The sequence below is a fragment of the Populus euphratica genome, unplaced genomic scaffold, assembly GCF_000495115.2.
Source record: "Populus euphratica unplaced genomic scaffold, PopEup_1.0 scaffold102.1, whole genome shotgun sequence".
NCBI classification, from domain to species: Eukaryota; Viridiplantae; Streptophyta; class Magnoliopsida; order Malpighiales; family Salicaceae; genus Populus; species Populus euphratica.
Window position 1 is genome coordinate 431,159 of NW_011499957.1, and position 12,449 is coordinate 443,607.

General features: G+C 32.2%; 1 protein-coding gene across 1 annotated transcript; it reads right to left on the reverse strand.

The window, feature by feature from the left end:
• Window positions 1-775: 775 nt before the first annotated feature.
• LOC105138421 (transcription factor bHLH128-like) lies at window positions 776-8,641 on the reverse strand. The gene is made up of 6 exons (XM_011044486.1): window positions 8,015-8,641; window positions 5,231-5,556; window positions 4,635-4,766; window positions 2,165-2,230; window positions 1,456-1,524; window positions 776-1,329 (listed from the first exon to the last, which is right to left on the reverse strand). The coding sequence occupies exons 1-6, from the start codon at window positions 8,400-8,402 to the stop codon at window positions 1,273-1,275; spliced, it is 1,038 nt and encodes a 345-aa protein (XP_011042788.1). The 5' UTR covers window positions 8,403-8,641; the 3' UTR covers window positions 776-1,272.
• Window positions 8,642-12,449: the final 3,808 nt, after the last annotated feature.

A 12,449-nucleotide genomic window follows, 5' to 3' on the forward strand; every position in this document is an offset into this window, starting at 1 on the left:
TCAAGAGGCATTCTTGATTTCCATTTGCTTTCTTCTTTCTTCTATTTTTTGTTTTTTAGAAATCAATTTTCCAAATTTTTATCATACTTACCAAGGTTATATCTTTTTTTTTTAAAAAAATACTCTTAGTTATTTTCTGTTTTTCAAATGCTATTTTCAAACTTTATAAAACCAAAAAAGGCTCCTATTTATGGTTTTTTTTTTAATAACCGGGGTGTCCGGGCCAACGTACATGAACCTCGACTAGTCCCCGAACCCATTGAATATCCTACAAGCTCAGTGAGCATATAAAGCACTGTGGGGGTGATAGGCATACCGGACAGGGATAAACCCAGGAGAAACTTGAAGAAAAAAACCCTCGAGCTCCATTTCTATTAGGACTCGAACCATGTTCGAATGAAAAAAGATGTTCCTAACAACTACTGAGCCACAACCTCTGCTACTCCTATTTATGGTTTTCTGACTGTGGAGATTATTGGGCACCTACTTCGGAGCTTTGGTTCCGAGTCTTGACATTATTGGTTATGATTATACCATGTAAATGATTATACCATACATGGTGGCTAGTGTTCGTAAAAATGCCTTGCAACTTACCCAAGGTTAGATTTTAGAATTTCAATCAACAAATTAGCAAGTTTATTCATGTCTATTATTTCTTTCTTGTTTAAACTTTTTTTATTTTTTTAAAATAAAATAAAGTTGAAACCATATATTTTTTATCAAATAAATTTAACCACAATTTTAATATATTTTTAAATAAAAAACACTTTAAAAAATAATTCTTCCCATACTTGCAAACATCAAACACACCAAACACTCTGTTGACTCACTCATTGGTACATTAGATGTCCAGACAAATCTACTATCCAAATCTTGGACCTTCCCGACAAGATTTGATAACTATGCTCTCAATTCTCAAACACCAAGACAACAAAAAGGGGAAATTAAACAGCATTTTTACATGCATCATCACTGATTAACTACAAGTCAACAATATCACTTCACTATATACAGTTCTGGGTTTGATTCCCTAACGTTACAGTTAACCGAAATTCGGTAAGATAACTTTAGCCTGCCTGAGTCCCTGCCTTCAAATTCCTTGGATCAAAAACTTTTTCACATTTATGTCGGGTTAACGTTCATCCCATTTCAGCCGAACATCATGGTGCTCTAATAGACAATCTAACTTTCGGTTGCCTTGCCGTGAAGTGATGATTTTTCCTACAGAGAGCAAAGAATTGCCCATCGCTCCAGGCCCCCATTTTCACACAATCATGGGGTTGATTTTTCGCATCCACAGGTACAATTTTCCATTTCTTTGTGGAGTTTCTGTAAGAGATGGACAAGCAATATCAAGTGAAGATCAGGGGAAGACCAGCAATAAGTAATACAACCATTTGCCATTGCGATTTAGCCCTCATTTCTATCTGATCATGATGTAAATGTTTCACTCACCTCCACCTCATTTTGAAGGCCTTTGATATGCTGCACTGCGAAATCCAGCATGTCTGCATAACTTGTTTGCTGCAAGTTGTTGAGAAAATCAGCACACAACACACTCTTCATAATTTACTGTATTTGGAATCCTGGAAAATGTTTTGCTTTTTTCTTCTTTTGTGTGAGTTGAAAAGGTATCATGTAATTGGTGTTTGATTATTTCTTCAATTATTTGACTATCACAACAACAAATTTATTTGACTATCTCCATGCCTCCAAACCAACATTTTTATCCCTTTCGTATTTGTTCTTTTTGTCATGTGAAACTAACCAAACACAACCTAAATGATCCCCTGTAATTAAAACTTAGGATTTCCACTACCAGGTCTCAAGCTTGAGTCCTCAAAGATATTGGAAACGGATTCAGAAATTTGGATAGGCTTCCCCTATGGCATAGGCCCATCGGACAAAAATAAAAAAGAAAAGAAAAGAAAAACCCCCGTGGCCATGATCAATATACTTCACAAAATATAATTGATTGATCAAGTTAATGTCATCATGGAATCTTTAACTGGCCTTAACCAGTCAGGCCATCCATGCCGGCACAAGGCAGGGTTGTGTGTGAGTGCATTATCTCTCAACGAATTTAGTGGAGGAACTTTATGACAAACAACAATACTCAAAGAAGATTCCATGATGCGTGAAGAAAAGAATACCACATTATTACCTTATCCATGTTCGGAACGAGATCTTGTAGTTTCTTCAGTTTCCCACTTATTCTGGTTCTTCTCTCCTGGTTTAAATAAAAAAAGAAGAAGATGATTATAGATCCAAAACAAAATTCAAACACCAGCAAAGCATAGCCTGCACCAGTGAATGACCGCAAATCTCATGGTAAAAGAATTTTCTAAGCTGCTATATATGAACAAATTCTAATGAACAGCAAAATAGAATCGCCAGGATTGTACATCCCTTCATCCTTTACGCACAGTCCATCTTCTCATTATGTTGGTTTTATTAAAGGGAATGCAAAGAAGATGGACCCACATCTTTGCAGATTGATCAAATGAGATATCGGTCTCGTTCTTTTTGGTGAAACCAAAGTGTGAGTATTGGCAAACTTGAATGGGTAAAGGACAAGCAGGAGTATGCATGCAGCATGTATATCAGTCCCTTTATTCTTAATACATTGCATTTTGCAGGAGAGGTGTTAAAAGTCTTCCAACGTATATATATGAGGTTAAAAAAATAAATAAAGAGAAAGAGATCATTTCTTTGAGAGAGAGAGAAACGGAGAAGAAGAGAGGAAGAAGGAAAACGAAAGAAGTGAAAGTTGGAGATAAGGGTTTCGAGGGTAATATCTTGATGTTTTCATAGTTGATTATAGTGGTTAAGTTTGATTTTAAGATTTTAAGATATTAGAGAATTGAAGTTTGTGTTTTGAGTTTAATTGGTTGATTTTTGTTATGGGTTTGTGAGAAACATGTTAGATTTTTTTAGGAATTGTATTTAAAAGATTGGCAAATCGAGATTTTGAAATCCTGATCATTTGGTTGACCGATTGACCGAACAGTGGGATTTGATCAGTTCTTTTAAGTTCGGTCAGTTTGGTACATGTTTAAGATTTATCGGGTGAATCTATTTTGATTTTATAATCACGGTTTGATCTCTAATATTAGACTTGTAATCATTTATATTATTTACTTCAAGTTGTTTTTTAGTATTTTCTATATTCATTATAGGTTCTGCTAGCATTATCCCAGCGATCCTCGTGAGTCTTTTGTTTTTCGAGTGAGTAAGATAATTTTAAATATACTTGTGGATTATATGATGAGTATGAATGACATTCTTGAATATCTATATATGATGGTTTATTTTCGAGTACTCATTAGTTTCTTGAATTTGTATTCGCATTCTGTTGAATTAAATTCTATTCGATATGATATTTAGTTACTTTAATAATTATATGAATATATATTATGTTCTGATATCGGAATATTTATTAGAAACTCCATATTAACAGAGAGTAGTTAATTTATATGCACATGGTTTTCTATATATCTAGTTGGTGAGATAGGTACCGGTTTATGGCAATCGATCATCCCACAGTGATCGGGGCCATAAACCTAAACCTCATCTGTTATGAGAACCTTAGAGTTTCATTTGTTATTTGTTATATGACATGTATTTCACTACCATATACTAATATGCTCTCTCTTTCTCTCTCTCTCTATATATATATTAGTTTATTCTTCTATTGTATCTATGATGTATTTTAAATGTTATTTCCTCACTGAGTTAGTTGAACCCACCTCTTATTTTTAATATTATTGTCAAATTCTTAGTTTCTATCAGTAGCTTGACTTTGTTGAGAGTTCCTGCTTTTTCATTTTTGATTGGCATGCCTTACTTGTTTCTACGAGACTTTTCTTTTAGTCCTGTTTTGATGACTTAAAGTGCTCCACTATTTACACTGTTTTATTTAAAATTTGGGTTTTTATATTGTAATTAGGATTATAAAGTATTATTTGAATTTATTGGTTTTGAAGAATATTTGAAAATTTATAAAATAATGCCAAAAGTTATATAATTTGTTTTATGAAAAGTATGTTTGTGGCTTATTGTAGGTGGAGTGTTCTCATGGCACCACCTGCTTTGCCAATCAAGGACTCGAAATTCAGGTTGTGACAACCCTACTTCGTATTTTAAGTCATGAAACAACCTTGCCGGTGCCTAGCCAAAAACCACCTTGAGACATGCAAAATTAACTTCACTTTCTAGGTGTTAGTGCATAGTTCCAAAATAGCTTTTTGGTCAACTGTAACATTAACAAATAATCCAATAAACACTGTTTATGTTCAACAATAATCCATGCACTTTGTGCTATGTAAGCTATATCATGTATTAATTAGATATCTAGACAAGTAAGTTCGATCGATTTTGCTAGGGTGCATCTGAAAATATTTACTCCAATAACAAGGTGTTGTTTCTAGAATATCTATGCTCATATATATGAAATCAAGCTATTCGCATGTAAGAGCAGGTCAGGACTGTATTGAAAAAGCTCAACTTTAATTCACCATGTGATGGCCTTATTTGCAAAGTGGACTCAACTTACAAATAATGCAATGGCAAGAAGGCAATCTTTATGCAACTTCTATAATTCCTCTCCTAAAAAGTTAATAAACTTTACTAACCCTTTCAGCAATGCTTCTTGGATGAGTGGCAAAGCCGCGCTTAGCACGGATTTTGCAAGGAACAGAGTCTTCAGGAACATGTAGCAGCTTCTCCACTGTTTCTATCTCAAGACTTGTCTGAGGCAGGCTAAACTGAATGAAAAATGACTTAGATACATATACTAGATGGAGATATAATAATAATAATAATAATAATAATAATAAATACTGCAAAAAATAACTTTAAGCAAGAGAGAATTGCCTATTTTTTTTAAAAAATATTCGAGCTGAAATAAGTTTTGTTATATGAATGTCAGGCTAAGAGTGTAGCACACCAGACTATGATTTGAGCGAACAAGTATCCATGTGAAATATGCCATGTGCATGCACCAGTTTGCTCTCGGCAAAATAAAAATTTGTTTGAGTAGGATGTTTGCAACTATGTAATTGTATGTACTTACAATTACCCTTGGCTTGTACGTCTACAATTAACCAGAAAACACAGGGGTGTGGTATGGACATGCAAATGCATGTGTTTTTAAGGCCAGGGAACACCAAGTTATCTACATTTCAATGACTTTCCTGACATACAAGTCTTCAGAAAATAACTTTAGTACCTGAGTTTCTAAGCCATTGAAACAGCTATAAATGTCTCCATCTCCATTCCTAGCTTGTTTCGAGGGGGGTCCAGAGAATACAATGGAATTTGGATTGTCCCAAGATTCCATACCAAAGCCAGCAGCAGAATAAGAATGAGTGCAGTTCTGGTGGTTATTGTCAGAGCCAATGCCTTCAACAACATTCTCACTAACTTCAGATATCTGAGAAAGAGACTCTTGCCTAGTAAAGCTCAACTGAGGCTTCAACCTTGATACCGAGTGGCCACCACCAGGGCCACTGTGAGCGTTATAGCCTCCAGATTCCCTTGTAATTGAGAAACCACCTATTTAGATTGGAAAAAAAAGAGAGAGATGATATTTAAAACCAAAGATATACAATTCAAGACAGGTTCTCTAAGCCTCAATCCTAAAGAGAAGAATAACAGTATAACACAGGCGTCACTTCCAGAGGTGTGAATAAAGTTCTTTAGACGGTATAACCTGCTTGAAAATTAAGTGGGACTACTGTAATTTAAGCATATAATCTTAGGAACATTTGTACAAAAATTCATCATACGGTTAATTATTTCTGCATTTCTGCAACAAAATTCGAAAATTGACAACAGTTTCAGGTTTAGGAATACATTTTCACTTGTGCTATTACCATGTTCCTTCTTTATGCACAAGAGGCAAACATTTCCATCATGGCTCTCACTTCCAGAACTGAGATCTTGCAAATGGAAGGCAAGATCATTTGATTAAAACAACTTTTATAGTTTGATACAACATTGCAACATGTAATGTCTGATCAGCTCCATTACACTTTATTTCCTTATCTAGTCCCTTTTCTTTTCTAATGAATCGGTTATTAGTAAGATAAACGAGCAATTGAAACCGTGAAGTTCTGTACAGAAGCACCTAAGGGGAACACAGTCAGCAGTTGTAATCCATAGGCACATTGTAGAAAATGTTTTTGCAGCCCATGCTTCCACCGAAGATATAAGGAGTTTAGAAGTGTCAATATTTCACAAATCTATATATCATATCAATAAATAAAGAACTCTTAGTGTATGTTCCAGACCTGATTCTTAATCTTCACAGACAGCGTGAATGATTTCAGGAAGAGAGTCCATTCATAAACTTCGGTTTTTCTATTCATCCATTATAATTTCCAACTACAATTTCTAGCCTCTAAATTAAACTTTTCTCTAAGATGTGCCTCAAGATGGAAATAGGTAAATCCTATCATTGATTACGTACAGATCGCACCCTACAACATAGTTCCTGAAGTCCACTTTTACATGCAGTCCAAAAACCTGCGGGGAGTAAGGTTTGGTGCGCAGAAAAGTAGCTATCTTCCTTTTCTCTTCTTTGTTTATCTTTCAAAAAAGAAAGCATCCGTCTCATTTATGGCCAAGACCATATCTTATTCAAGTCCATGTCTTTCCTGGTATTTGATAATGTTCTGTCTTCAAAACAGAACCGAGTCACTGTCAGTTAGTACAATCCGTCCTAGTTGCTGCCTGGTAACATGAAATTTGATGTTTTATTTCACTCACTTGTCGTTTTCTTTTCATTAAAGAACAAATAAATAGGGCATGGAGCTAGCTGCCTTCTCAGGTAATAGGCAGGAACATAATTATAAATCTCCAACCATTCTACCTCAAATAACTAATACAACCTTGTTTTTTCCCAACTTCAGATTAGTCCTCAACTTTCTACCAATTCCTCAATTGAGAAAACAAGATATCATTTTTTTCAATTCCATCTCCAAAGTATTAGACATTCATCAATTGAGTCCCACATCTATGTCCACCAATTTTTCTGTCCATATTACTCATGCTATACAATAAAACGGCTCCATTTCGAGAAAAAAGATTCCATAAAAAAAGGTAGAATATCTTAAATGGAAGACACAATTGAAAAAATGCATGATCTTATGAGACCCAATTGAGAAAATCAATAGTTTATGGAACTACATCGTGAATCAATTCATAGTCGGGGACTGATTTGAGGTTTTCCCTGATTTTCTTTAACTTAGCCTATAGCTAATATGCCACACTACAAACTATACTCTAAGAATGTATAAATTTTGTAGAACGTTTTGTGAGATATTATGCATAAATATAATCAAGGGGAGGCAGCATTCAACCCATGTCTTGGTGTATGCACAGCAATAGATAAGAACATGCATTAAGAGTTGTCACCAGTGGTGTAATAAAGAAGCCTAATCTTGGTATATGCATGATAAATGATAAATAAGCAAAAGGAAACAGAGTCTCTCAAAAAATTGCATGCTTATTAATGCTAAGACCTCCACCCCCCACCCCCCCAACCACCCAATCAAATGAATCCAAGAACTAATTGAATAACTTATCATCCATAAGCTAGCAACATGGCATAGACACCCAACCACTCTCCATGCCTGCAAAGTGTACATGTGAACATTATTGTAAGCAGAACAATTCTTAGACCTTCAGCACATCAAACTAAGGGTAGGTTTGTCCGTGAGATAAATTGCTATTTACATTTTTGTCAATGCTTAATTACCAGACCACTTGTTCATAAAGAAAATAAGAGATATGAAGTGAGTGGAAGGACACGGAAGCCATTGCAATTTTGGGATCTATCCACCTAAACCAAAGATTCTTCTCACTTCTGTACTTGTTTTTCAAGGGGGGACAAAAAAAATATTAGATCACAAAATCAAGAATTTATCAAGTCCTTTCCGGCTAATTAATCCAGAGAAGAAAATGACTAATAATTCATTTTTTTTTTCTTTTCAAAACAATATATACTTACCATTTTCAGTGGCGAGATGGCTTAGAAATCCAGCAGGTGAGCTCCTCTGCCGCACCAAAGATCCAGCACCATGTGGTAGCTCATTAAACCCGTACGACCTCTGCAAACTGCCGCTACTGCCACCACTTTTGGGTGCTTTTGGATCGCAGCTGGAAGAGTTGACTTTGCAAGTTGACTCTGAGGTTACCGAGGGCGAGTCACCAGAGAAGTATTGTCGACTGCCCACAAGGGAAGTCGATCCAAGGCCAGAGAGTTCACGGTCAACCCCGATGACTGAATCAACAGCTCTGGTTAAAAAAGAGCCTGGGGCTGAGCCATACCTGGTCAACCCACTTGGGACCGCAGGTTTTTGCGGCGACTTGGATGACGTCGACGGCTGTTGATACATGGCACGTGCTGGTTTTTGCCAGACAACTACTATACAAGCTGCTGCAGAAAGAAATTATCGCAGTTAAAGACCTGGAGAGAGAGAGGAGAAGCTACTATGGGAAAGGAAAGTTCGATATGGAGGAAGGAGATTACTGGATGTGGAAATGTCGAAGGAGTAATTGTTGCGTTAGCCTGAGCCTGAGCTTTATTGTTTTGTAATATTGTGTAGTGTATAGAGACAATCTACTTTATGGAACATGCGAGGGGGAACCTTTCTTCTTTTTCTTTTTCCTTTTTAATTGGCCAAGTTGCTCGTATATTATATTATAAGTCACCTAGAGATTATTTTCTTTCTGCCACTTTCTTTTTTTAATCTTTTATAATTGATTTTTTTTTTGTTTTTATTTCTGATACCCGAATGAGAATTTTCAATTTTTTTTGCTTTATATTATTTTATTTTTCACACACACACATGGATTTTTTGCTTTATCTGCTTGTGTTTTTTTATAAAGATATTTATTTTATTAAATTAAAATTGAGAAAAACTTTGATATAATAAATTTCTCTATATATGCAAAATAAAATAATTAATGATTTAAAAAAAATATAATGAAAATTTTATATCTAGAATCAATCTAAAAATAATAATTGACATATAATTGATTTTTTTTTCTTTCTCAAATCTACTAGTAGCTGTTCTATTTTGATCTTTCACATGATATTTTATTAGTAATATGTGTAAAATTTTTATTATTGTATGAAGATCAATATAAGGGTAAAATACACAAGAAAATAAGGAAAATAAACAAGATCAATGATAACAACATATTATACTTACCTAGACTGATGATTTACATTGTATTGTGATTTAGATTATTTTTACTTTTAATAAGAGTTAGATAAGATCACTTTATTCAATTATATGATCACAAAAACATGCAACCAAGTAAATAAATTAAATTAAATAAAAAACATTGATTATGATGGCCTCCAAAGCATGCCAATATTTTAAAAAATAATTTTATAATCTTACTTGATAACAAAGTTAAAATTTAACAAAATAATATCTAAAATATATTTTTAATTGATCTAAAAATATATAAAAAAATCAAACAACAAAATATTAAAAAATAAAATTAAAAAAATATTCAATTCAAAAAGAATAAAAAACATCCTTAGTCAACTTCTTACAAACCTAACAAATCTTTACCTCTAATTTTAAAAGGAAAAAAAATGATAATTAAAAAAATGAATAATTATAAATACAAATTAATTATACATGTTGTATAACTTGATATATATAGACAACCTTTTAAACCCGAAAACTTAAAGTATTAGCTAAGGTTTCAAAAATAATTTTATATTAATTTTTTAATATACCCGTCAAAAAATATAAATATAAATTTTGCATAGACTCATCATAAGATTATTAACAAATCATCATTGAGGTTCTAATTATTAACGAACCATGTTAATAAAACAACTTAATTTGTTATGTGAGTTTTCAATTATAGTTTTATATTAACTATATATATATATATTCATTCCTTAATAATTGTTTTTGAAATATTTGGTATGATTGTGTAAAATAATATAAATGTATGCCAAACTTCATTAAAATCCTATAATTTCATTTATTATATTTATTTCTATTTTTTTACCTAGTTAATTATGATCCACAAAATGATTTTATGTGGACACTTAAAGGAAAAAAATCAACAATTAACCAAACACTCAATTGATAAAATTTATGAGTACAAACCCTAAAACTATAAAAAATCCATACTTAAGACACAGACAATCAGAAATTAAATGAAAAATTCAAATACACTTATTAAACATTTTTATATACCACATAAACATTCATTTTAATCAATTCAAGGAAAGAAATCTAATCAACATATAACCTAAAAGTTGTTTATAAAGATAAATTTATATATTTAAAGAAAATTATATTTTTAATCAAAGAAATAGAAAGAATCCAACAACTTAAATTTATTAAAAGCATGTAATAAAAGTAGAAAAAAGATAACATAGATATTCCTATATAATAATGCAAGTGAAAAATACCATATTGTAGATATCAAAATTTTACAAGCACAATAATGTGATGAATTTTAGTTTAATATCCTCTTAATTAAAGGTATTTTAGGTTTATATTAATTTTCCTATTTATCCTGTTATTTAATTTACTATTCATTTTATTGTAGTAACTTTGTAGCTTTCTTGATGTAGAAGTCTTTCTTATAAATTTCATGCCATCTTAGAAGTTGTTTTTATAAAATATTAAAAAAATATAGCTTAAGTATAAAAGTAGTGTTCCTAACTCCATATGATGAGGCCATACCATTCTCCTTTACATTAATAAAATAATGTTCAGATAGCATAGAAAAGTATTGAACGTTGATCATTGGTTTAGAAATAACACTAGTGATGGAAATTTACAGGCTATATGTTTATAAAGGCCTAAAGTTTTCTTATCAATCAACTTCTAAAAAAGTATGATATTCAAAAGATAAATTTTATTCCATATAAAAAAAATTATGCTTCTCATGCTATGTAAACATTGAGCATGTCCTAGGAATCCAAAATCAATAAATCGATGTATTGACAAATCTAGCAATAGTGTTACCATATTTTGAGCATCAGTTAACTTTTTTACTAATATACCTAAGATGAAGTATCGTGCAACTCCATTTGGAAAATACTATAAGCAATACGGGTAAGTAAAAAAAAATATAAACTAATTAAACTAAACCAGAAAAAAATAACTGAAAAAACCAAACAAAAAAAACTAAATTAACAGATTAAAAAATTACAAAAACATTTTGGTTCAGTTTGGTTTCGGTTTTCAAAATTTGAACCAATTAAATTGAATAGAACCAGTTCAACCATACCAGTACTTAAAAAAAAGTAAATATAAATAAGATGTTATTAACCCTAAACCTAAAGTAACATTCAGCCACCCCTCATTTCCTTTTCTCTCCTCTCATCATCTTCTTACAACCCCACCTTTTTTCTCCCTTTTTTTCTCTGCCTCTCATCTCTAGTCGTAGCCCTCCCTCCTCTTTTCTCTATCTCCCGTCTCTTTAAGTTCATCCCTGCATCTTATCTTATCCATTATATTCTCTTCTTTCCCTATTAAGTGTTAACAAATTCATGAACTTCAACATTTATTTTAATCAAACTATATCACACTGGAAAGATAAAAAAAGAGATGGCTTTTTAATGATTAAGATTCTAACTCCATTTCAAGTTCATCACTGCATCTTGTGGGTTTTTGCTTTTTATTATTATTATTATTATTATTATTATTATTATTATTATGTTATAATTTGCTTGTCGATTGTGGGCAGATCTGTTTTCTTGAACAATAGAAACCGAGAGTTGCTTGTAGTTTGTGGGCACTGGGCAGATCTGTTTTTCTGAATAGCAAAAACCAAGATTTGCTTGTAGTTTGTGGGCATCGGGCACTGAGATTTACTTTTTAGTTTTACCAGTTTTTGAACAACAAAAACCAAACCAAACCAAACTGAACCAAAACCAGTCGGTTTGAATCAGTTTTAGTTCGGTTTTGATTTTAAATTTTTAAAATTAACAATGTCACTTTGGTTAATCTTTTATATAAAAACCAAACCAAACCGAAAATGATCACCCTTAATAAGCAATAATATTCTTGTTGCTCAGCTGATAAGGAAGATTTAAGCCAATCAATAATTGATTACCTAGAGTTTGGAAGATTACAAGATGATCAATGATATAAGACAAATATTTATAGATGAGCATCTTAGTTTATCTACTATAAATAAATTCTTTATAGGTAATTATTTAATGGTGTTCTTCTTAGATGTTTAGATAGAGAAAAAATAGCTTAAATCCTATAATAGGCTTATTTTGAAATTTATCATACATATGAGTTTAGGTTTAAATTTTATTTTTGCATTAAAAAGGGGTATTATTGGCCAAACATGGTAAATAATTGTATGGACTTTGCAATAATGTGTCATGCTTGCTGATTTCATATTAACTTTATTCACTTACCATTAAATTCTTTATATTTTTAGAT